This window comes from Sebastes fasciatus, chromosome 20 (genome assembly GCF_043250625.1).
Source record: "Sebastes fasciatus isolate fSebFas1 chromosome 20, fSebFas1.pri, whole genome shotgun sequence".
Classification (NCBI taxonomy): domain Eukaryota; kingdom Metazoa; phylum Chordata; class Actinopteri; order Perciformes; family Sebastidae; genus Sebastes; species Sebastes fasciatus.
In genome coordinates, this window is record NC_133814.1 from 24,615,460 (window position 1) to 24,639,592 (window position 24,133).

Consider the following 24,133-nt stretch of genomic DNA (forward strand, 5'->3'; position numbering starts at 1 on the left):
ACATAAACAAGTGAAAGTATGGATAAAAAAACTATTTATTTTAATTTTGTATTTAGCTTTAAAGGTGTGTGAATTTCCTCAACTCATAAAGGAGATGCTTAATCCTTCAGATTTTCATAAAATATAATTAGTTTTCAGCAGATAATACAGACAGTGAGACAAACTTTCCACTACAAAGACCTGGACAAAAGAAAGGGCAAAAGTACAATAGATATGGAGGACTCTGTACTTTCTCATCTGCCCTGCCTTTTCTGTCTTTTGTTGTTATTTCTAAGCTTGTAATAATGAACAAAAACAGGTCACAGAAACCTCAAACCAGGCCAGCAGGCTTTATTCTGTATCAGTCGACATCCTGGCGACAGATTTCTCAACTTTCTCTCTCAGATTACTGAACACAACACACGATTACATAAACTTTAGGGCTTAAAAGATCTGAATTAAAGCTTCCTTTTCTGAGAAAGACAGTGCGAGCCGGCCGTCTGGGTGATTAGACGGCTGACTTTCTTTCTTTCATTGATCTCAGCGTGAAGCAGCGTCTTCTTTCCAGCTCATAATTAATGCTCTGAACTAGATCCTTCAGTTACGTCTTTCCAGTGGAGGTGACACTCTGTGTTACATTCCTTTAGTTTAAAAAGTGACTTTTCACATTATAATATAATACCAAAGTACAACTTAAACACACTTCTGCAGCTGATACGGTTGCGAGGTTATCATCTTGAAAGGAAGTGTATTAATCTGCTGCTTCCATATATTCCAAGCGGTGCATGACTTATCGTCTTCTCTGCAAATTATTACACCGCCGGTCTCATCAGGTGAAAACGCCTCCTCCACAGTTTTATTATGCAAATGCGAGAAATCCTTTTTCTGCGCCGCCGGCCGCCCCCACACTTTAAAAGATTAAATATTCATGATCTCCATCATTACTTTGCATTACACTTGGATGATATTCAGGAGCCTCTCGCGCAGTATTGCCTTTAGTTTCTGACACTAAATGCACTCTACGGCTGATTATTTAGGTACAATGTGGTCTAATAAATGCATGAATAATTGAGGAGTTGTGTTTATGTGTGTGTATAAGAAGAGACATAGAGCATACAGTAGAAGGGGAGCATATGGCGGTGGTTTTAGTGAGGGCGGATCAGGAGTTATGGGTCCCAAGGGTCCCACTTGCATCTATTATTCATGTTTTAGAGGCTCTGATAGCCACTCAACCTATGTCTGGTTACAGGCAGTATGGGGGTCCTTATTTTAGTCTGAATCCACATTATTCAAACATTACGAGCACTGATGTATGATAAATAAACAAGCAACAAGCTATAATGAATTCTAATGATGAGTAATGGAAATTAAGAGAATGGCAGTATGACACATAGAAATACACATTTATATATATTAGCTTTTACAGCAGTATGCAGCTGTATTTATAGCTATAGTTGTACCTCTTTATGATTAGCTTTATACCACCACTGCTTAAGAGCTTAAAATAGCCCGTTTAATGGTGGATATTCTACCAAATAAATAAGTAAAATCTAAATACAGCAGCTCTAAATGTCCCGTCATCCCTTCCTCCAGTGCTGAACCTTTATACATGAAGATCAGTTCAAGTGTATGTAGAGGTCTTCATGAGTCCTCTCTGGACTTGAGTCAGGATGGGTCCAAACAGTGTTCATTTTGAACGAAAATTCGGACAAAATATGTTCATCAATTAACTTTTTTCCGTGACTAAGACGAGACGATGATGAGATCATTAAACACCAACGGTGAGGATATCAAACCTTCAATATCGTTGACAAAAAAGACTCAAATGTAGTCCGTCTCAGTTCCTCTTGTCTCAGTCCTCAGTCCTGATAATTGTGCTACTTAAATGCATAAAGTTGGCGGTTTGTGTGTCGGGTTTTAACGGTTGATTAACGCATATTTTTGCATGTTGGATGGTGCGGAGTGGCTCTCATATCGGACCAGTGGGTTTGACTGAATTGTGCATAATTAATGAGCAGTCAGGAGGACTCGGAGTAACAAAGCTGCATTCGTAATCATTCAACCTATGTTTTTCATCAGGTAATCATTAGATAAAATCTTATGGGGAAATATGTTTGACTAAAATTATTGGTTTTGGCTGAACTATATTGACTGAAATGTTCAATATAAATCTGCGAGAGAAAACATTTTAAAGGTCCCATATTGTAAAAAGTGAGATTTTCATGTCTTTTACATTATAAAGCAGGTTTAAGTGCTTTATGAATACTGTTAAACTATCAAAACGCTCAATATACGGAGAAATACACACAGCCCATATTCAGAAATTGTGCGTTTGAAACAAGCCGTCAGGATTTCTGTCCATTTGTGATGTCACAAATATACCATTAGACCGTTTCACAGTTTTAAACATAAACATTCTAATTGTGTCCCAGTCTATTTCCTGTTGTAGTGTATGTAAATAACATCAGCTGACAGGAAGTAAACATGGACCCAAGCTGTTGCATAGCAATTTCGTTGCAATTCCGTTGAAATGCTCTAAAACGGAGCGTTTCAGTCAGAGAGGGTGAATACAGGTATATTCAGACAGACAGTACGAGGAAAATAAAAGTTTTTTTTAAACATTACAGCATGTAAACATGTTCTAGTAGAAACACAAAATACAAGTATGAACCTGAGAATGAGCACGATATGGGACCTTTAACCAAAAGTTATGACTAAATGACTAAAAATTACTAAAATGTGATGACTTTTCAGCGACTAAAACGCTTCGAGTCGTCGTTATCTAAAACTCTGAAGGATAAAAATGACTCAAATGTGACTTAAACTAATTAACATTTTCATCTGAAGACTAAGTCTAAATCTCAAATAGCTGCCAAAGTAGGGTCCCTTTCTATTGCTGTGCATCATGGGAAATGTAGGAACCAGCGTTTCAAGAGCTTGACTGCTAAAGGGATTAAAAGTCAGGATATCTCAGCCTCTAATGCTTCACTTCGATGGTACTTCTTGCTCAAGAACCCCTTTAAGGAGCCGTGCAGTAGTTGTGTTCAAAGCATGTGAAAATGCAGATATCTAAAGAGGCTTCATTGCGTTTTCATCATGTTGCCTCTGTGTCTCCAGGTGTGGAGGGGCGCCATAGCCAGAATGCGATACCGGCGGATGAGAGCGGCCCTCGTCATCCTGCAGGCCTACCGACGCTACAAGGTGAAGTCGTACATCCGCGAGGTCAACCGGCGCTTCAAAAACGTCCAAAACATGAAGGACTACGGCCGGCATGTGAAGTGGCCCACGCCCCCCAAAGTCCTGCGCAAGTTTGAAGAGGCACTCAGGAGCATCTATAACAGGTACGCTAACATTTATCTTTAAATGGGACTGCTGGATGTCTGGTTATCAGGGTTCTTGCTTTTCAAACACAAACAACAAGCTGCTCTATTTGTTGCTAAGTGGGTCCTTTTACTGAGGAGGTTCAGGATTAATTCTCTATTATTCAAATATAAAGTAAAACTGCTTTTATATTTTTAGAAATTAACCATCCATCCTCTATTATGTCATTAAAACGGAGGCTGAATCTTTTTGGAATAAAATGTTTTTAAATTGCTTTCTTTTGAAGAAAATCTATTTCCCGAATTGGCTGAACTAAAAGTGGATCCGACCCCAACCGCACGGCCTCCAGTATTATTTTATATCCAGATGAGTCCGTTTGAAGCAACTTACACATGTTTCCTTCTGCCTTGGGCTCACACTGGGTATTGATTTTTTTCCTCCTCCATCAAAGACTCATCACTGCCTTTCATCCCGACGTCTGTTTGTTCGCTTTTTTTTTCTTATTTGAAGCTGGGTGCAGTGAGAAAATACAGAGTGATGTTGGCTGTCAGGATGTGTGAGTTAAAGGCCAATAAGTACAGTACAGCTGGGGTCCGCTGCGGTCCTGCTGGATCGGCCTACTATCAAGGCCTCGTGCAGTAATCTGGATGGAGAAAGTCGATTTTCTTCTGCTCTTAGTTCTCTCTTTGTGTGTGTGTGGATGTGTTTACCTCCAGGTGGTGGGCATGGACGCTGATCAAAGGCCTTTCTCCAGAGGAGGCCCTGCAGGTGAGGGCCAAGGTAGCCTGTCTGGAGGCCCTGAAGGGCCACAGGGCCGACTTGGGGCTTCAGAGAGCCTGGGAAGGAAACTACCTGGTGAGTAGTGGGATGGTAGTGTGGGGATGGTAGAGTGTGTTCTTATAGGAGAAAAGACAGACTGTGAGAGTAGTTTATGCATGTTCTCGTTTTAGTGCCAGTGTTACTATATGTGTCAGCTCTTACTCTATGGTATTGTGTCTCTAAAATCTCTATTAGGGCTGCATATCAAACATCAACACTTCTTCAGTATCGCCGGAAATGTTGGCATCAAATGTCAGGTCAAATTCATACCATTTGATCAGAAAGTTCCTGATTTAAATAAACATTTTAGGCTCAATTGTTCGGCAAGCTCTCGTACGGCTGCTTTTGTTTGGAAGGAATTTGTGAAGTTTGACATTTTGGGGAAATACGCGTCATCACTTTCTTGTGACCAGTTGCCAGGCAACCAGTGGAGACTCCAGTACGTCACTGCCCTAGCCAAGAGACATGGTGCCTTCAAATGAAACTTGTGAAATCGTGTTTACAACATGGGAAGTCATGTAGACGATATGCTTGGCGTTCAAGTGGTTAAATCGCTCCTGCTGCTTGTCAGGACACCTGCTGCTTGTCAACGGCAATATTAACGTTACTCTCGGCGTCTAGAAGCCAGTTAAAACAGTTTAGCAAGTTAGCGAGTTGGTAACATAATGCAGGAAATGTAAAGCATAATGACAGAGGAGTAATACGACTAAAATTACAATATATTCACTTATTATGGGCCTAAAACTGAACTTTCGTGGCCTCCACCATTTCTGACAACGTCAACAAACACGTCACAACTCGTAAACTCTGAGCTTTCAGAAAATGTCCTCTTACAAGGTCATGAATACGAGAAGGGAGGGTACAGTTTCTGTACAGTACAGATTAAACTAATGAAATACAACATGTTAATCAGTGAGCTTCAAAGGTGCTGAGATGGCTTTTATTACGCCTCTGCGCCGGCGACAGTGTTGAGATTCATAATGTCCATTTCCAAAACCTCATCTAAACAGTGTCACTGTGTCAGAGTGTTTTAACTGTGTTTTTTGTGTCCGACAGAAGCGAGACAGCCCCGACACAGCGTCATCATTCACTCTGGTTTCCAGCGAGCTGCAGCGGAAAGACAAATTCATGAGAGTTTTGTTCTCCTGCAACGTGCGCAAGGTACGACGCAGGCTTTTAGAGCATTCATCCTCTCCTAACCACATGCACACACAGTCACAACATGCATCTGTCTGTACAAACAAGTAAAACCAACTGCTGCTGGTTTGCACCACCTCCCTGCAGGCTGTTTAGATGTGTGTGTGTGTGCTCTTATCCTGTGGGGTGACTAATGAGGAGCTTTGTGTTTCTCAGATCAACCGTTTCCACAAGGCGGAGGACCGGGCTGTGCTCATCACTGATCGCCACCTGTACAAGATGGACCCCCTGAAGCAGTACAAACCCATGAAGAGCATCCCACTCTACAACGTACGGCACACTCTCTTCCTTTAACAGCCTCCTTCAACACAGACACAGGGCGGCTCATTAGACACAGGTGTAATAGTATTTTGGTGACGACCAAAAACCAAGACGGTGACGACCAAAGACCAAGATGACGACCGCGAAAAACTAAAGTTGTGTCTCAATGCGGATACTTCCATTATTACACTTCCATGTAGTACACTGTGCACACTATGTACTTGTACTTGCGTAGTGCATGAATTTCGACAGGGTAGCGTCGTCTCAAATCGCACTCGGCTGTTGTGCTTTCACCGGAAGCTCGGTAGATCCACTGGTGATCGTCAGCAAAAACAAAAAGATCCATGATGCATTTAACACATAAAAAACGATCGAAGCAATTTTGAAATGAATTAAAAAAACGATAAATGATAAGCAGCAGTCATTTTAACTCTATTCTAATTAACCATTTGAAATGGACCACTCTACTTCTGTTAAAGTTTAATTACACTGGCTGCTTCATTATACAGAGACCATACTGTACATCAGAGAGAGAGAGGAAGCTCTCTGAGCCGGCTTCATTAGAATAAAACGTTTAATTATTGAAGACCTACAGTAGTGCAGTAATAGGATTATGTTGAACAAACTTCTCGTACTTAGTTTAAATGTCTATAAATGTACAATAGAGAACTACATGTTGCTTTTAAAACAAGACAGATCAGTTTAAATGTGTATCTGTGGAAGAGATTGTGCAGTATATTAGTTTTACAATCAGAGAATCTCTTTATTTTTACCGAGCAACAAAATATTAATAATTAGAGAAAGTCCCACATACAGTACAAGTCTTCTCAGACTAGTGCTGAAGAAATTGGACTATAACTATTTAGATAATCAGTTGACCATTAAGGTAATTTAATAAGCAAAAATAGCAAATATTTTGTTTCTTAAGCTTCTCAGATGTGATGATTTGTTTAATTGTTCTGTTTCATATCACCTTTAATTCAATTTGTTTGGATTCTGGACAGTCAGACAAAACAACTTGACATTTTATAGACCAAACGATTATTTGATTATGAAATAATCACGAGTTGCAGCCCTACTTTTTATCATAAATGTTAATTTTAGATGATATTCTTGCCCTTCTAGTAGAGGTTTACGTTCCTCCTGTACATCCTGCTGTGTGTGATAGCAGCTGCAGCAGAGGTGACAGTTATTATCTCTTCTCTCCACATCTCACACGGCCTCGTTATCCTGTGGCAACATGTCAATATGCAAAAAATCTCATTCAGCTCTACAATTGGCTGCTTTTAATTCATATTCACACTGTGATAGGCCCATTAAGGGCTGCTACATGCACACAGCACATGAGGCTGTTACCATGGCAGATATGTCCTGTGTGTGTTTGTGTGTGTTTGTGTGTGTTTGTGTGTGTGGTGACAGAATCTGTTGCATTTAAGGCTTCTTTTCTTTTCTCTTGTTTTCATCAATTTTTTCCCTCAAAAGTATTTCATTTCTTAAAGGTGCTTTATACGATATCCAGAGCATTAATGTAACATCAACAACTATTGTCTATGTAAAGATATAGAGGAGTAATGTCTACCTGAGCAGAGAATGAAGTCTCTCTCCATCTGTGTGTGTTGTAATCAGAGCTTGTCTGTACTTTGTTGGCATTGCCGGAAACCTACGCTAACCTGTACATGCATGTTAGTGCATGTGAGCAAGCCCCACTGGCTAGCTCACGGCCGCGCCCACCCTCCGCTTCCCCCTCCGCTTCCCCCTCCGCTTCCCCCTCCGCTTCCCCCCTCAGGTTAACACCGTTAGCTCTGTCTGCACTTTTGTCCTTGTTTATATTGTTTAGCGCTGTTAGCACTATTAACTGCAACCCACGGCTAGGCGTTGCCATGTTGAGAGCCGCTGAGAGGCAATAGGTATCCATATTTAGCACCTTTAATAAGAGGCAGTTGTCATTTAGTTTCTTCGTGACATGCTCAGAAAGGTTTGACGCTCAGGGCAGGGCATCCCGCTCTTAGTCGATAAGTCGATTAATCAGTCGTTTTGGTCTTAGTTGACTTGATTTCTTTAGTCGATTAGTTGTTTTTTATGCTTTTTTCATACTGAATGACTTATTTCTAAGAAACTTATGAGCACTTCTCTGGTAAACACAAGATTTAAAGTGGTGCTTTTGTGTGATTCTTTGTGGAGAAACTCTGGAGGGACATAGCTTCAGGGTGTGGCTACCTTGGGATTGACAGGTCGCTACCACGGCTCCAACCTCTTCGTGTCACCTCTGGTTGCAAAAAAAACAGGATGGCGACGGCCAAAATGCCGAACTCGAGGCTTCAAAACGGCTGTTCCCAAACCAATGGGTGATGTCACGGTGCGGCGTCCACTTCTTATATACAGTCTATGATGTACAGTGGCTCTGAGTGGTCAAACAACTCAAAAAAACACACAAAAATCAAACCTGTTTGGTACTTTGACGGACAAAAGTTTTTCAGATTTATTTTTTAAACGTGTGAGAATTTTTTGACAAAAAATCTGGACTTGATGTACAAAGACCTTTAAGGTACAAACGTACAAATACACAAGCTCCTTTTCGAGAAAACAAAGAGAGAAGAGAAAGCAGCATTTTAATGAACGCGTAAACAAACTACGGATGATATCTTGCTCTGCTATGAAACACATACTGTACAGTATATTGCTCACACAGGTTTCTTTGCACCAGTGACCTTGGAGGTGAAGCTGGAATGAGGCAGGAAGTGAACGTATAACACATTAATCTCCGAGGCGGCTACGCTCCCGTCGTCTGGTTGAAATGAGTGAGATACGAGGCCGGTGTGAGGTGACAACTGTGAGGAGACACCCCGGTGTGCAATCTGACAGAGTGACAAGAGGGAATTAGGAGAGAGAGCTGAGAGACGGACACCCAAAGCCGGTATCTCGCTGCATCTGGAAGTGAAATGGGGAGATGGAGTTGAGACAGATGGTGGCGGAGAGAGAGCAGCGTGAGTTAAGGAGGTTTTTAGTTATTGTTCATTCAGAGAGTGTCACACAGACACACACACACACACACACACACACGCACACACACGTACTGAGCTGATAGATGGAGCTCAGTCCCATACACAAGACATATGGAGAGCCATCAGTGTTGTACAAGAAGGACAAGGGGGGCTACGTGGTATGGTTTGCAGCTTTCACACATTGGCAGTGACACAACAAGAGCAGTACACACATTATAACCATAGAGGGTAGAGACATTTACAGATATTTTAACCCCCCTTTTTGGAAATGAAACACATTTTTTGTGTCTGTTTTTTATCTTAAAAATTAAGAATTGTTGCATTCTTAAATTATGAGTCTGGTGATATTCTATATTTTTTGTTATTGTCAACAAATCCCATGAAAAGACCCAAAACAACAGGGAAGTATTGTCTGTATCTGGTGGAAAAAATATGAGCATTAGTCAACGGCGTGAGACAAATATTTTTTTGTTCCCTTTTGAATTGCACCATGAATCACACACATGATGTTTGTCGATTTAAGAGATCATTTTGCAAGTCAAGAAATTCTCAGTTTGTCGTAGTATCATTTTAATTTTGTGTGAAACCGCTCAGTGAACTACATCTCTCGTCTCGCACAATATACGTCACCAACACTAGCTAGCTAGTTCATCGGGGGAAGGAAACACACAGGCATCGTAGCTCCAGAGAGAGAGACATCACCACCGGAAGGGGTGGGACTTTGCCTCTCTATGCTGCAGCCAGCCACCAGGGGGCGATCGAGATGTTCTGGCTTCACATTTGAGGAGCTGACATGCCGTCCATCTTTATATACAGTCTTTGGATCCTACCGTACATGTAAATCTTTCAATACACACGTTGTTTTCATTTTTTATACTGTAAAAAACTATTTGGTTTTGGTCTTTTAATGGGATTTGTTGACAACAAGAGAAGGCCTCATCATTTAACAGCATTTACTTGTCAGACCCAGGGAGTCATTCATCATTCATCCTTTTAGTCACCATCACATCCCCGATTATAACCCCCGCCCTGCTGTATCCATAACACCGGGCCTTTTTAAATGTCAAGCTTAGTGGGTGAGTGAATAGGTCAAGGTGAAAAAGTGCATAGGCGGGTGAAAGGAAGACGTGTAGAGAGAGAGAGGGGGGGGTGAGGAGGAGGAGGAGGAGGAAATAGAGATGTACTGTAGGCTGAGAGCCACGGCAGCGTGACGTGGAGCTATCGATCGGGGAAGGTCAAACAGAGGGGAAAGCAGTTAGCTGGTTGTTGATTAGCACTGATAGGCTAACACCACAGCATCCCATTTGGCCGCCCTATACTGTGTGTTTACTGCTGCTCCTGCAGGGCAGCATAAAGGCTGATAGATGGCGAGCACTACAGCGAGGAGCCAACTGCTGTCTGCCAGAGGATTTATACGCCAATTAATGCCTGTGCAGCTAAAGTGAGATCATTGCACTTTATGCCTTCTTGAATAAAGCAAACACTGATGAAGAAACGGTGAAATATCCATTCTGCATCAGTGACTCACCTCACCATCTTTCCTTTTCATTTTCTATCCCTGCCTCCTCCTCCTCCTCCTCCTCCTCCTCCTCCTCCTCCTCCTCCTTTTCCTCCTCCTCCCCCCTCTCCCTATCTACTGCTGTCTTTCTCCTCTCCTCTCCTCTCCTCTCCTCTCCTCTCTCCTCTCTCTCCGCTGCTGCCGCTTCTCTCTTCCCGTTGTTGTCATGCCAACTTCCCAGGAGACAGCGTTGTCATGGATACCGAGCGGCAGGGCAGATCAGCTGATGTCTGGTGTCGTTCAGGCATGTGCACAAATCGCTCTCCTGTATGTGCGCTCTTTTCCTCCCCGTTATCCCAGCGAGGCTTATTTCTTATCCCCTGCGGCTCTCCTTCTCCTCACGCCTTTTTCTTTTTTCTTTTCTTACACCCGTTGATCCCTTCACTTCAGTCTTGCTTTATTACTCCACCTAAAACTGCCGTGAAGCCATATACAGTAGACTCTGTTTATGAAGATGAATGGTGCACATATGCAGCCTATTCTGGTAGAAAAAAAAGAGGTGTCTGCTGTCTCAAATTATGCAAAACATCTTACACAAGATCAGGATGAGAAGGTGATGAAGCATAATTGTTTTAATATATTCATACATCTCAGAGGCTATTTTTCGCCCTTTAAGCAAACCCTCATAGTGTAGCTTATTATACCACATTCATTTAATCGCAGAGCCTCCACTACCTTTTGCTCCCTCTGCTTTTTCCCCCTTCTGTCTTTACAGGACTGTTGGGATGTGTTATATAACCAATAACTTGTTCCCGTAAGAATACACCGAGAGAACCTGCTGTTCAAATTATGTCCTCATGACAACTGCCGAGCAGAGAGGATCACACCTGAGAGCACTTGACAGAAACCGTTGTGGTCCCAGCTGCACGTTGACAGCAACACAGGAGTTCGCTCACAAAGTGCTCTCACCAAAATACACCCACTGCTGTTACTGTTTGGGAAAATGCAAACGAGACATTAGCTTTTTAACAATTTGGTGCCGTCCTCTCGGGGTCAAACGCTAACAAATATGTCAATTTCTAACGTCCTCCTCGAGCCAATCAGTGTGGTTTAAATAGGACATAGCAGAGCTGTGAGATGCATAATATTCAACACATATTGTAGTGTATTAGAATATTCCATAGTTTTATTTATATAGGCAAATAGCACAACTCACAAATTTGTCTCAAGGGGCTTTACAATCCGTACAGCACCCAACACCTCTGTCTGTTAGGAAAAACTCACCAAAAAAATCCTTTAATGGGGAAAAAAATACAATAAAATAAGGAAGAAAATTACAGCATGGACTATCAGAATGACACAAATATAGATAGATTATAAACATATATGAATAATATGGATCAGGGAGGACGTCGAGCAACTTCCAGGTGTCACCAAACAGAACAGATAGGACCTGAGCCACACGACGTCCTCTCCTCCATGGAGACCTGGATAGAAGACAGACTACACAAACACACAGGAGGAAAACTCAAACATTCACACAGAGAGGAGGAAGGAAACAAACACACAAGGGAGAGAGAGAGAGCGAAGAGAAGGGGAGAGGCTGAATCTCCTGGAGGACGAAGATCCAGATCTAACCAGAAGTGTTTGTAGTAAAGAGACCATACAGTCAACCTGTACAAATATAATCAAGGCTCGTTTAATAACACTGATATTTACATGATATTTTCTGATATTTAGAAGCGTCTAAAGCCGTGGTTCCCAACCTGGAGTCCCAAAATCACAGGGGGTGCACCAAGATTTGTCTGCTCTAACGTCGTCAAAATTAGATTTACTCACGTATAACTTAAATCATAATAACATACTTCTCTATATTAAAAAGATATATTTTTAAATCTAAGGAAATATTCTGTTTCAGTCCGTATTCGTTGGCATTTAGCCTTTCAAAAAAAATACATTTTCACTGCGGTCAACAACCGTTAGCTCGCCACACACAAAGGGAGGGATGCACCTGTATTAACGGGGCGGTCTAGCAGCATCTGTCAACGCCATAAATGACTCTTATTTAACCTCAATAACAAAACAAATATTTTGTCTCTAACACTAGTACATTTACGACGGAGTATTAGGGCTACATTGAGGGGAACAAATATCTGAGATTTCGAGAATAAAGTCATAATATTACGAGAATAAAGTCGCAATATTACACGAATAAAGTCGTAATTTTACGAGAAAAAAGGCGTAAATTTACGAGAAAAAAAGTTGTAATATTACGAGAATAAAGTCAGAAGTTTTACGTGTTATTTTAGAGGGGAAGTAGAGCAGCGTGCCGTCTGTGTGAAAATGAGGAACGTGGAGCATCTTGTGAAGTTATACTTTAGTTTCGTTTTCACAAATAACCAAATATTTCATCTTTTGGCACATCAGCTGAAAAGATTGTGCAAGAAACTGCGTTTATTACAAATAAAGAACCACACGGACCTGATGGGGAAATTACCTCTGTTGGTTGCTGGTAATATGTTTTCCTAATATTATGACTTTTTTTCTCGTAAAGTTATGACTTTATTCTCGTAATATTACTGTCTGGTCAGCTAACATTACTGCCAAGCAGCTGAAATATAGAGTGATATTGTGGTTTAAGCTGACGTGTGTCGCCTCACTGTTTTGAGCGATGCTCGTTCGTGTCTATGTAGAGCGAACAAGCACGAGCAACAGGACGCTGACTTTCGTTGACTTAACGACCACAGGTGTCGCTGTTAACAAGCATTTCTGATTCTTACAAACGGTCCCTTTAAGCGTCTTTTTTAGAATACATTTTAATTTTCAAAACATGTGAGCTGTGCAGATGAACGACACAAGTATCTCTGTTAGCATTTTTTCCCCATTTGCACCATAATTAAGGCTGCAGCTAACCTACTGATTATTTTCTCAATTAGTCGATCAATCATTTGGTCCAGAAAATGTCAGAAAATAGTGAAAATACTCATCACAATTTCCTGAAATCCAAGATGATGTCTCACCAACAGTCTAGAACCCAAAGATATTCAGTTTACTATCAAATAAGACAAAGAAAAAAGAAAACCTGGATGATGTTTGAAATCTTTGCTTGAAAAAAAATGACAACATTGCAATGACACAGATTGCGACCAAGATTTGATTATCCCCGTCTCACTCAGTGTTGCCTGTAATAAGCCTGTGAGATCACTATTATCTCAGTGTGAAGGAGCATTTTAGTAATCAACATAAATATGTTGGACTGCAGTAATGAAACGTATCATCATCCTCAAGTTGTCTCAGATTGCTGTGGGTCGGCCAGACGAACACTTGAACAGATGGCTGGGCAGATAAATGCCTCCGACACGTTTCATACTCGGGGGGGGGGGGGGTAAAACTGATTTGGTGAATCAAGACAAAAAAATGAAACAAGGAAAGGAATCCGAATGTATCATTACCCGACTCATTAGAACACCGACTGTCGTTCCAATCAATTAAGCCTTTAATATAAATGTAAATGTAATCGGCTCCATGTAATTAACTGCGGGTGTATTGCTCGACAGAGAGGCATCGCTTTGGGCTTTAATTCATGGCGATTATTACGTGAAGTGTTTGTTTCCGAAGTCACGGGCGTCACGTTGGAGCTAAATAAGCTAGCTGGTTGTTTAGCCGCCGGAAGCAACCTGTCTCAGCCCGTCCTCCCACGATGGGGAATCTGTCTCGGCGTTGCAGTCTGGTGAGTGGATATTAATGTACCTGACTGGCTGCCCTGTGGCTGTTTCCACAGCATGCAGCGCCTCAGCTCAGCTCAGCTCACAAAGACAAATTAAGAGAGAAATAAATAGCTAGAAACCTAAAAAAAGGGGGGGATGACAAAAGAGACAGAGAACAGGAAAAGAGATAATAATATATAATAGAAAGGAATGGGTGTTTAATGAGCTCCTTTCCCTCCTGAGATGTATTTAGCTATGAGGATATTGGTTTCTTCCTGTTGTGTCTGCTTTGAAGACCTGTGAAGTTAAACAATCCAACCGCAGAACTGGGATTCCCCTTTCAGCCCAGTTGCTCTCTCTTGGCATGTTGTTTGGAGGCTCGGAGTGGAAAAATTCGATTGGACCGTTGGGATGCTGATCAATAAATCGTTACTGCAAGTGCTGATTTAAGCCTTGAGTGGGAGAAACCACAGACACCGGATACTGAGAACACCACAGCAGTGTTACATGTTTGCTTTGTGAAAAGCTCTTAACACAGGATGGTTCACTTTAACTTAACGTAGCATGCAAAATAAAAACCACATCCTAAAGTAGGTCATCCATAATGCAAGTTAATCACAACATCACGTACATGTTTATCATCGGATTTTAATATTGTATATAAGAAGTGGACGCAGTAGTGGACCGCCGGTTTGAAGCCTTGAGTTCGGCATTTTTGGCACGAGTGACACGAGACGGTGAAGCTACAAGTGAAGTACAAGACATTTATATGCGACCAAAATGTTCTAATTAACTTTAATGAACTGAAAACACACTGTGAAAGGGTTAAAGTTGTAAGACGAAAACACGGACAACTCCCAGACCGGACAACGCCGTGATGGCGACCTGTCAATCACAAGGTAGCCACGTCGCAGCACGCAGGTTTTGGTTGCTTAGTAAAGGTAGGAGCGCAACCTCCCAAACACATTGGAAAGAAAAAATATGTGGCACAGCTGGCGTTTTCCACGTGTTTTTAGACGCGGCATGTGTACAACCCCTAAAGCATACCCTGCTTTATGGTCTATATGACTCTAAATGGGACCATAATTTACTAAATGAACATCATGCTGTATTGAAGAAGACTTGAAACTAGTGATTGAGACCATAAACTCATGTTTACAATGTTTACTGAGGTAATAAATCAAGTGAGAGGTAGACTCATTTTCTCATAGACTTCTATACAACCAGACTTCTTTGTGCAACCAGAGGAGTCGCCCCCTGCTGGCTGTTAGAGAGAATGCAGGTTTAAGGCACTTCACTTCTCAGACCTGGAGGTTGCCGCCTGGATTATATTGAACATTTTTAGTTAAAGTATCAACTTGTTTATTTCACCCAAGCCCTGTTGTTGTTGTTGTTGTTGTTGTCGTCCTTAACTTTAACTTAAATAAGTAAGTTACTCTGAGTCCTCCTGACTGAGCTCATTGTGTGCTGCCGGTGTCGTCCTGATATGACACTCGCAGCACAGGAAACCAACTGCTGCACTGAAAAGAAAAAACAAATCATATTTCGTCTCCTTTTTTTTGTCAACGGAAAGTTAGACATTTTAATTTTTTACATTTTTTTTTACATTTTGACATGTAATCTCTTCTTTTTGTCAGCAATATTGAATGTTAATACAGTCTCAATTAGTGTTAATGACGTTGGTGCCGTCTCCTCATCGTCCTGTCTTGACGAACACATGAAGTCGTCATTCTCGTTAACACTCAAACACAAATCTGCTGAATCCTCCTAATCCCTCAGGTGTCCTCCTGTTACTCCCAGTGGAAGTGTGATGAATTGTAGCCGGGTGCAGCAGCCCCGGTGATTTCATGTCCTCTGGGGGTGCACAAACTCAAACCCCTGCTATGCATGTGCATCTGTGTCTGTGTATATGTGCTGTATTTGTGTTTATCTACAGTACAGATGGTTGTGTGATGTGTTTCTCAACACACATGACCTGCATGTCGTGTATCTCTGTGAACTCTATGTACATGTTTATCTGTGTTTAATTGTGTGTCCTGTCTCTCTCTCTCTGTCTGTCTCAGGTGACGGGAGTGAGCGTGTCCCCTGGGAAGGACCAGCTGGTTGTGTTCCACACCAAGGACAGCAGGGATCTCGTGGTGTGCCTGCAGGGCATGGTGCCTGCCAATGAGAGCCGCATTGGGGAGCTGGTTGGAACCCTGCTTAGTCACTTCAAGAGGTAAGCAGTGGGGGGACACAATGGGCGACAAACTGAATTTATCTACAGGTACGTTGATGTTGTCACCTGTTGAAATGATGCTCAACGTCCTGAAATGCTTCAAAAACATGGGCTGTAGTGTGCTGATTAAAATGACACCAAAGGAAAGGTAGAGGAATCTCATATCTTCTATTTACTGTGCAGAGCTTTCAGTTAATAATCATCACATTGTTCCCACTAGAGGTAGACCGATTATGTGGTGACATGGAGGCTCCGTACACAAAGTCAAGGTAGAGGGTGGAGAAAAAAGTTCAATCTCGAATATATAACTCAACATTATCATCTCTTTGTCCACGATACAAGACGGGCAGACAGGGAGGAAAATAAATCATCCACTGCTACTTTAATTCAACATTTTGGCGTTCTCTCTTCTACATAATCCAGCTACGTAACCATCCATTCATGAAATGAAATCACACATTTAAGTCCTCCTCCTTACATCGGGAATGTGCACCCATATTAAATAGTTTGCAGGAGCGTCATTTAACAATGTACGACTAGTCATACTGTAAGCCACAGAACAGTGCATCGCCCATCGCAAATATAAAGAATATATATTTAATCCACCAGATCACACTTTAGAATAATCTCTTACGAATTATTTAATTCATAGGGACAAAAAACTGATTTATTAAAAATAGCGTATGCAAAAGTAGCCGACTAGGCTGCAGAAGTAAACAAGTCGCAGTCGCTTTCTGTTTCCTCCTCTTTCACTGAGGTTCACTTCAGGACTGCTCCTTTTCATATTGCTCTCCAAACTACAATTCGCCTGGAGGGAATTTCTTCAAATGTGGCACAAACGTCCACTTCGACTCAAAACATGTTTTTGGCAATAAATCAAGAATTAATTTGCTAATTATGACAATTTCACACAAATATCTAACAGGGTGAAATAATGAAGTGATGACATTTAGGACAAACATGGATGTAAACTGAAACCTGACTGGTTGGCGGAGGCACAGAACCGCCAGGCAGTGATTCTAGACAAATATATTTATTGGCATTTTGTTATTTCAACACATCAAGAAATACACAAATGTATCTAGTATTCTAGTATATATATTTTATCACTTTAAGACATTTCCTAATGGGCAGAGATAACAACCTATTGAATTCATTCAAATGTACATTTCTAATACAGAACGGTTGTGTTGATCAGTACAAGGTAAAACTTGTGAATAGAGTATTGAAACATGGATATGAGGTAGTATCTCCTCCTTGTGTTCAGTTCAGTTCACATGAGGTTATTCTTACTGCAGTAGATCCGCTCGTCTTCTCCTCTCACCATCAGGCAAATCAAGCACCCACACACTTCCTCTAACACCACACTTGTTGTCCTCACTTCACTTCTTCTTTGTACGGTTTTATAAAATGATCCTCTCGTTCAAGTTAAAAGGTTATTCTGTTATATAATAAAGTAAGATGCTGTCATATGCTATTAGTTGTGTTGCATCACAATATTTAGCCAATGTTTAGGAGTACTGTTTTCCCGTATCAGTACAAGCAGCTTACACACGGTTTAGCTGCAGGATTCTTCTTCCAACAACCTCACAGAAAAATAATCTAAAAAAAAGTAGCTCCAGCTGAAAGTGAAGTGTGAATAAAGGGATTTCATTCATTCCTCTTTCATCCTGTGTTTTAATCCCAGGAGAGGACGACTCTGTCACCTTAGCTAACACACACACACATACAGAAATGGGGAAAAAAGGAAACAAATTGCTCTTGAAATGTCAGAAAATCCCCACAATATGAAACCTCAGGAGGCATATAGAGGCTGTGGGCTTGTGTTGTAGAGAACTATAAGTCCTATTAGTCCTTCAGGGTCATGTTTGTTGACTGAAACGACCTGCGGACGTCAGACAGATTCAGCTTCTTTCCTCTATTTACTGAAAAGAGAGAAAAGTTCTTTCCTAGTCGAACCTTTTGTCCCTACAGCAGTGGTTCTCAGCCTTTTTCCTGCCAAGGACCCGTCAATGGATACACATCAGGTCACAGACCTTCACCTCCATCTGAAAAGACGTTTGGTTAGAGTTTTATTTGTCACCTACTCGTACAGGATGTGCAGTGAAATACAAAGTGGCAGTGCTCACGGGATTGTGCAAAGACCAACTATACAAATACACTTACCGGCCACTTTATTAGGTACACCTTGCTAGTACCAGTTATTTTGATCACTCTATTCTTCTGCTGCTGTGATTGTTGTTGTGATGAAGCATGTTTTTAGATCACTGACATCGCTCATTTCACTGATTATTGAATTGACTTCTGCACAATAATCTGGCACATGTATTGATTTGTTTGGTCACAGTTGTCTCTCTTTGTGTGTGTGTGTGTGTGTGTGAGACAGACAGACAGACAGACAGGGTTTGTACAGACAGATGTCCCTGAATCTGCTTATCTTGGTGTGTGTGCGTGTGCGTGTGTGTGCAGCTTTGCCTGTGTGTAGGGGAGGTCTGTGTGTGTTCGCTCCATCCTTGCCGTTCTCTGATGGTATCTTGTTCCATTGTGGAGCCCATTTTCTCCGGAGGTGTCGGGCTGAGAAAGGCGTCCACTGGGCCTCCTCCTGTAATGACCCTCCATGTGCTCCGCATGCCGACTCATCCATCACTGTACAACACTGACAGAACAAAGGGCGCACCGGCATGTGCAGCAATGTGTGCGTGTGTTTTCCTCTGACTGCATTAACGTGCACGGGGAGTTATTCCTGAGAGGCAGCCTGCATGCGGCCGGCCGCGCTCGTGTTTGTGCCTCCGCACCGTATGATCTTCTGCATGCGGCGTCCCCGCCACTGCAGCTCCCTGTAGATGTGGCTTTAACCTTTATCTCCCCTTCAGCATGCTGCACGCTGCACAATATGCACAATAAGCGAGCGCAGGGAGAAGGGCAGCTTACAGCAGCAACAAAGCAACACTTTATCCTCCTCAAAGTGACAGCGAGGCCAAAGCAGAGTGACACCGCCGCCGGGAATAAACCCTCCTCTTGTCATATAGCCGCGTCGGGATACTTCAGTTCCTCCACGATTTGTTTTTGACACTTTCCAAATCTGTTTGGCGTTAATCTGTTTTTTCATGTTATTATGAATTTAAGGAGCGGAGTGGTTTTAATGCTGAGATAGTGTCACGGCTGGCAGTATTTCAAACTTATCAATACCACACCAAGTTGCCTCCAACTGAAGTGATTCAGAGATTTCGGCACACATAAGAAGATAACCCTCTTATCGGCCATGACGCACCAGTTGTCTGGAGAAATTCAGAAATACTTCATTCTTATTTTGCATAAAAGGGAGGGGGGGATTAGATTCCCATGCCTCCAGCCTCCCTCCTCCCTCCTCCCTCCATCTCTCCCTCTTTCATGCCTCCTATTTTTGACTATATCCCCTTTGTACTGATCTGAGTCTCATGAACCCCTCGCGGCCCCCGTCCACTTCCTCATCTTTCTCTCTCTCTCTCTCTCAATCTTTTCCTTTTTCCCTCCCCTGACTCCCTCCTTCTTCATTTCTGGAGAGGAGGCCATGAAATATTTAAGTCTGTGCTGCTGTTGAGGCCTATATTTAGATGAGACGGAGCCACTCCCCCCTCCTTTCTCTCTGTCTCTGGTTTGAGTGTGTTGACATGCGCTCCACGCAGCAGCGACTGCAGCACTCCCACCGTCCGCTGCCAGGATAACACAGCAGACACTCTGCATCTGTCACACACACACTGCACAATCAATGAGACATCCAGGCCACCTAAAAGACTAAATATTAGACCTTTATTCCCAATTTAACCAGATGTTATAAGTAGATTCATCATGTTTTAATAAGATGTCTCCCTGGTTTCTGATCTGTTCATGTTTTAATTTGCTGCTAATCAAACTAATCCTACAGTACATGTTAACATCTTTATAAATGTAGGATCATCTACATTCCCGCAGCACTAATTTCATCAGCACGATAACACTTACTGCACCGATGTTTCACATTAAAAGTCTTCCAGCAGGTCAGTGGGCATCTCTTTCCTGGGAGGCTTTTAATGTGAAATATGTGCATATAGCTTTTTTGCAGTGGAGAGTTAAAAAATTCAAAATCAATCAAACAATACTAAAAGAGACAACAGTACTAAAGGGTAATATGTTGTTCAACTAGAACGGCACTCGGAGAGCGCAGACCTCCGCCGAGGTGCGTGACTCTAAAAAACAGATCACAGCTCACAGCTGGCGGTACCACATGTGTTATACTCTGCGGTCTTAAAGCTCAGGCTGATCGGAATCTTTAAAAACATTCCTGAATCCCGATCATGATCCGGATCGACACCAAAATCGAATGGATTGTTCATTGTGCCACACCCCACCCCTCCAAAATATTTCATTCAAATCCATCGCAGACTTTTGGAGTAATCCTTCTAACAGACAGACAAACAAACAAACCAACAAACCACCGCCGGCGAAAACAATACCTCCGTCCAAGGCCTTTGGAAAAATAAAAAAAAAGCGTGAACATAGCGGTTATGGCGTTATCACGTTATCACGTCTTGCCCTTGAGCAAGCGGTTTAACCCCATACTCCTCCAGTGAACTTATTTAGTGTTTCTGATAACCAAAGTTGAGGTGTAATACACAATATTAACATTAAATCCATGAATGCATTTGACTTTGTTTATCATTTGTATTTTTTTCTTATTCCATTTTTCCATCATTTCTAGCGGTTTATTTCTCCATCACATACTTCCACTCTGCTTCACACCTCTCCCGCTGAGATCTGAATGTAAAAATAGCTTAGTGTTGAATTATTCATCCACATCCTCAACTCTCTCAGGTGTTGCGCTGCAGTTTTAAAGATGTCGCTCCATCAAATGCAACAAAACATCACACCGATGCAGAAACATTCTTACTTACTAAAGAAAAGTGGGATGTTCTGACAGGTCAAAGTGACGTTAGTTAGAAGTGTTTTAGATCATGTTGTTTACGGCAGGTTGTTCTCTCTCTTTCTGCTCACTGTGTCTGTGTCAGTCACGACCTTATGACAAAGTTGCCCCGAGACCGACTCTTGTAAATCCACAGTTCTCATAATCTCCTCTGTCTGCCCGTCGTCGTAGTTTCTGTTTCTGTGTGAGCAGCTGGAATCGGTTTCTTAGAAAAGCACCGAGGATTGTTTCTGTAGCAACAGCTCGGTTTTAACTCCACCGACTGCTGTCAGCGTCCACAGTGACTAATGAAAAACCCTGTGCACTACATTGATCGTGTGTGTGTGTGTGTTTGAGAGATGGGGGTCATTGACTGGATTTCATTAACCCCAGCTTGCTGTCCTCTGTGTGCATTTTGGTGCATCGAGCAGATTGATGGTTTTTGTGCTGAGATGGTTGACTGATTAATCGATGGACAGAAAATTTACAACAATTTTGAGGGTTGGGTATCGTTTAAATTATTTCATTATTTGTGGCGATACGATACCTGACTTTTAGTACAGAAACTGTTACCAAACCACATCAAAAATGCCCCCACATGTTTTTATTTCCTAGTCGACACCATTTTAATTCTTTTTTTTGTCTTTATTAAAGAGTTTACTGCTTGATCTTTTTTCTTTATTTTTTTTCCTACAGTATGTAAAGCATTTTTGAGAAATCTGATGTATTATTATTATTATTATTATTATTATAAAACTACACTCGATATCTTACTTTGAGAAAAATAAACAATATTTTCTATAAAAAATCTCAAATGTCACACATTGTTCAATCACAACCAACCGTACTAAATCTGTTCCTAAATAAAAAAGAATGCAACACTGACACAATTTTGTAGAAGAATAAGTAAACAACGTGAAAAAGAGGATCGATACCCGGCAGTGATTGTGATAAAATTATAAATCATTTAAGTCCTTTACTCAGCAAAAATGCCAAACATTTTCAAATTGATAGTTTTAGTACTGAGATGGTTAATTGATTAATCGATGGACAGAAAATTCATCTACCACAATTTTGAGCGTTTTATTTTAAATATTAAATTATTGTGACGATACAATACCTGACTTTAAGTACAGATACTAAAACTACACTTTTTTTACTTTGAGAAATATAAAAAAAGATTTTCTATTTTTTTATTTTTTTATACATAAAAGCCCAAATTCTCAAATATGCAGTGTTGTCCAATCACAAGCAACTGTACTTTTTTCTCAATAATAGGGTGTAACTATAATGGCGTATTAGTTAATTAGTCAATAATTACGGAGCTGGAAGAGGGCGTAATATTCCGAGAACAAACTCACAAATTTGTAAATTTATGACTTTATAATCTCGCAAATTTGTTTTGTTTTTTTCTCGTAAATGTACGACTTTAATCTTTGAAATTCTGAGTTTCTTTTTGGAGTATTACCCCCCTCCCCCGGATCAGTAATTATTATTATTACTAATATGCCGTTGTATGTAACTGCCAGTAGAATAAGTAAACATGAAAAATCGGAGCAGCAGCTTTTACTACTTAGCATATAACTGACGCATTTAATCGTAACCAGACACGTTTAGAGGTCCAATACTCGGCCGTGATTGTGATAAATGATTAATCGTTTAAGTCCTTTCTTCACCAAACATTCATTGAGCTTCTCAGCTTTTCAGATGTGACTATCTGCTGCTTTTCTGTTTTTTCATCATATTGAATTAAATATCTTTGTGTTTTGGATGGTCAGTCGGACAAAACAGGCAATTTGAAGATGTCAGTTCAGTTCTTTATTGTCCCGCTGGGGGAGATTGGGCTCGCAGCAGAGCTCAGATAAACAGTGACAGCACACACACACAACAGTACAACAATAAAGTATATAAAAAAGATGTGAATTGGACTCTGGGAAATTGTGAAAGGGTCCTCTTTCATTTTATAGACTAAACAAAAGATTGAAAATGAAAAGAATAAAGTAAATGACTTAGCAGTGAACAGTTTGTCCCTCTGAAGTAGTAAAACTAAAAAGTCTTTTACAAGAAACAACCAAGACTCTGCAGCCATGCTAGAAGCTCTGTGAGGATATACAGCACACAGTGGTGCTTTGAGCTAAATGATAACGCCGGCATGCTAACATGTGCACCATGACAATCCTTACATGCAGATGTTTAGCAGCTGTATTGTTGACCATATTCACCATCTTAGTTTAGTATGTTAGCATGCTAACATTTCCTAATTAACAAGACCCAAGACCCAGGTTTGATTAAGCAAAAATGTATTGAATTGAAGTTTGTTGCACCCTTTGGTGATTTATTCTGGTGCTTCAGGCCTTCAGGGAAGCATGAGGACTTCCTCCTCCCCCACTGTAAACCGTCCACATCTGTCTCTGTGACAGATGTTTATAGGTTTACCTCCCTCATATCCGTCTTCAAGCATGGCTACATCCATTCATACTTTCTCTGTCTCACTCTCCTCTAACCTCCACCACTGCCCTTTGTCCTTCTCTGTCTCCCTCCCACTCGCTCCCATCCTTCCTCTCCTTCTCCTTCACCCCCTCCTCACCCTCCCTCACCACCACCACCACCTCCTCTACAGTCATGAGTCAGCAGTAGCATGCAGCACACAGCCCTTCATTGATCCGTCAGAGTGATGTGGTCATATTCTGTTTCTGCCCTTGCCTCCTGCCTCTCTTTCCCTGAAGACCTGAGCGTTTAGCCTCCCCCCGTCTGCTCCTGACACTGCAGAAGGGATTTGGGGGGAGTGCTAAGCCGGACTGCTTCAGGGGGAGGAAAAAGTGGACCGAGAACTGAGGAGTAAACGCAGAAAGTGTTAGTGAGAGAGTGTCAGGAATAGTGAGCGAAGAGGGAGGGAGGTGACGCCGAGACAATGCAAAAATGAATCGGAGAAGGAGATGTAGAAGATATTGAGTTTTAAAAAGAAGCACACTTGTATTGATCTGCTAAAGTCAAATCTGATTCACTTGCAGTTCAGGTGACCTATCAGGAGTCACATCAGTCTGCAGTAGTAAGCCGTTGTTGTCAGACTCTCTGCAGACATGTTGGCGTCAGCGTGCTTTGTTCATTATTTTCCTTCCAGTCTGTGTTTGACTAAGATGGATGTTTTAGTCACAGTGTCTGCGTAAGGCTTCATCATCTCTCTCCAGAGGTTTTTAAAGGACCATACCAGTG

At 41.5% G+C, this 24,133-nt stretch overlaps 2 protein-coding genes across 3 annotated transcripts in view; both read left to right on the forward strand.

Annotated features, from left to right (window-relative positions):
- Positions 1 to 24,133, forward strand: part of myo1d (myosin 1D) — a 109,248-nt gene that overhangs the window by 63,451 nt on the left and 21,664 nt on the right. Inside the window, exons 17-21 of the mRNA XM_074619332.1 lie at positions 3,097 to 3,320; positions 4,017 to 4,155; positions 5,176 to 5,280; positions 5,473 to 5,586; positions 15,848 to 16,002. Of these exons, the coding sequence (XP_074475433.1) occupies positions 3,097 to 3,320; positions 4,017 to 4,155; positions 5,176 to 5,280; positions 5,473 to 5,586; positions 15,848 to 16,002 (737 nt within the window). The remainder of the gene's footprint in view (positions 1 to 3,096; positions 3,321 to 4,016; positions 4,156 to 5,175; positions 5,281 to 5,472; positions 5,587 to 15,847; positions 16,003 to 24,133) is intronic.
- The window catches only part of armc7 (armadillo repeat containing 7), a 143,408-nt gene that overhangs the window by 48,847 nt on the left and 70,428 nt on the right, over positions 1 to 24,133 (forward strand). The window lies entirely within an intron of this gene.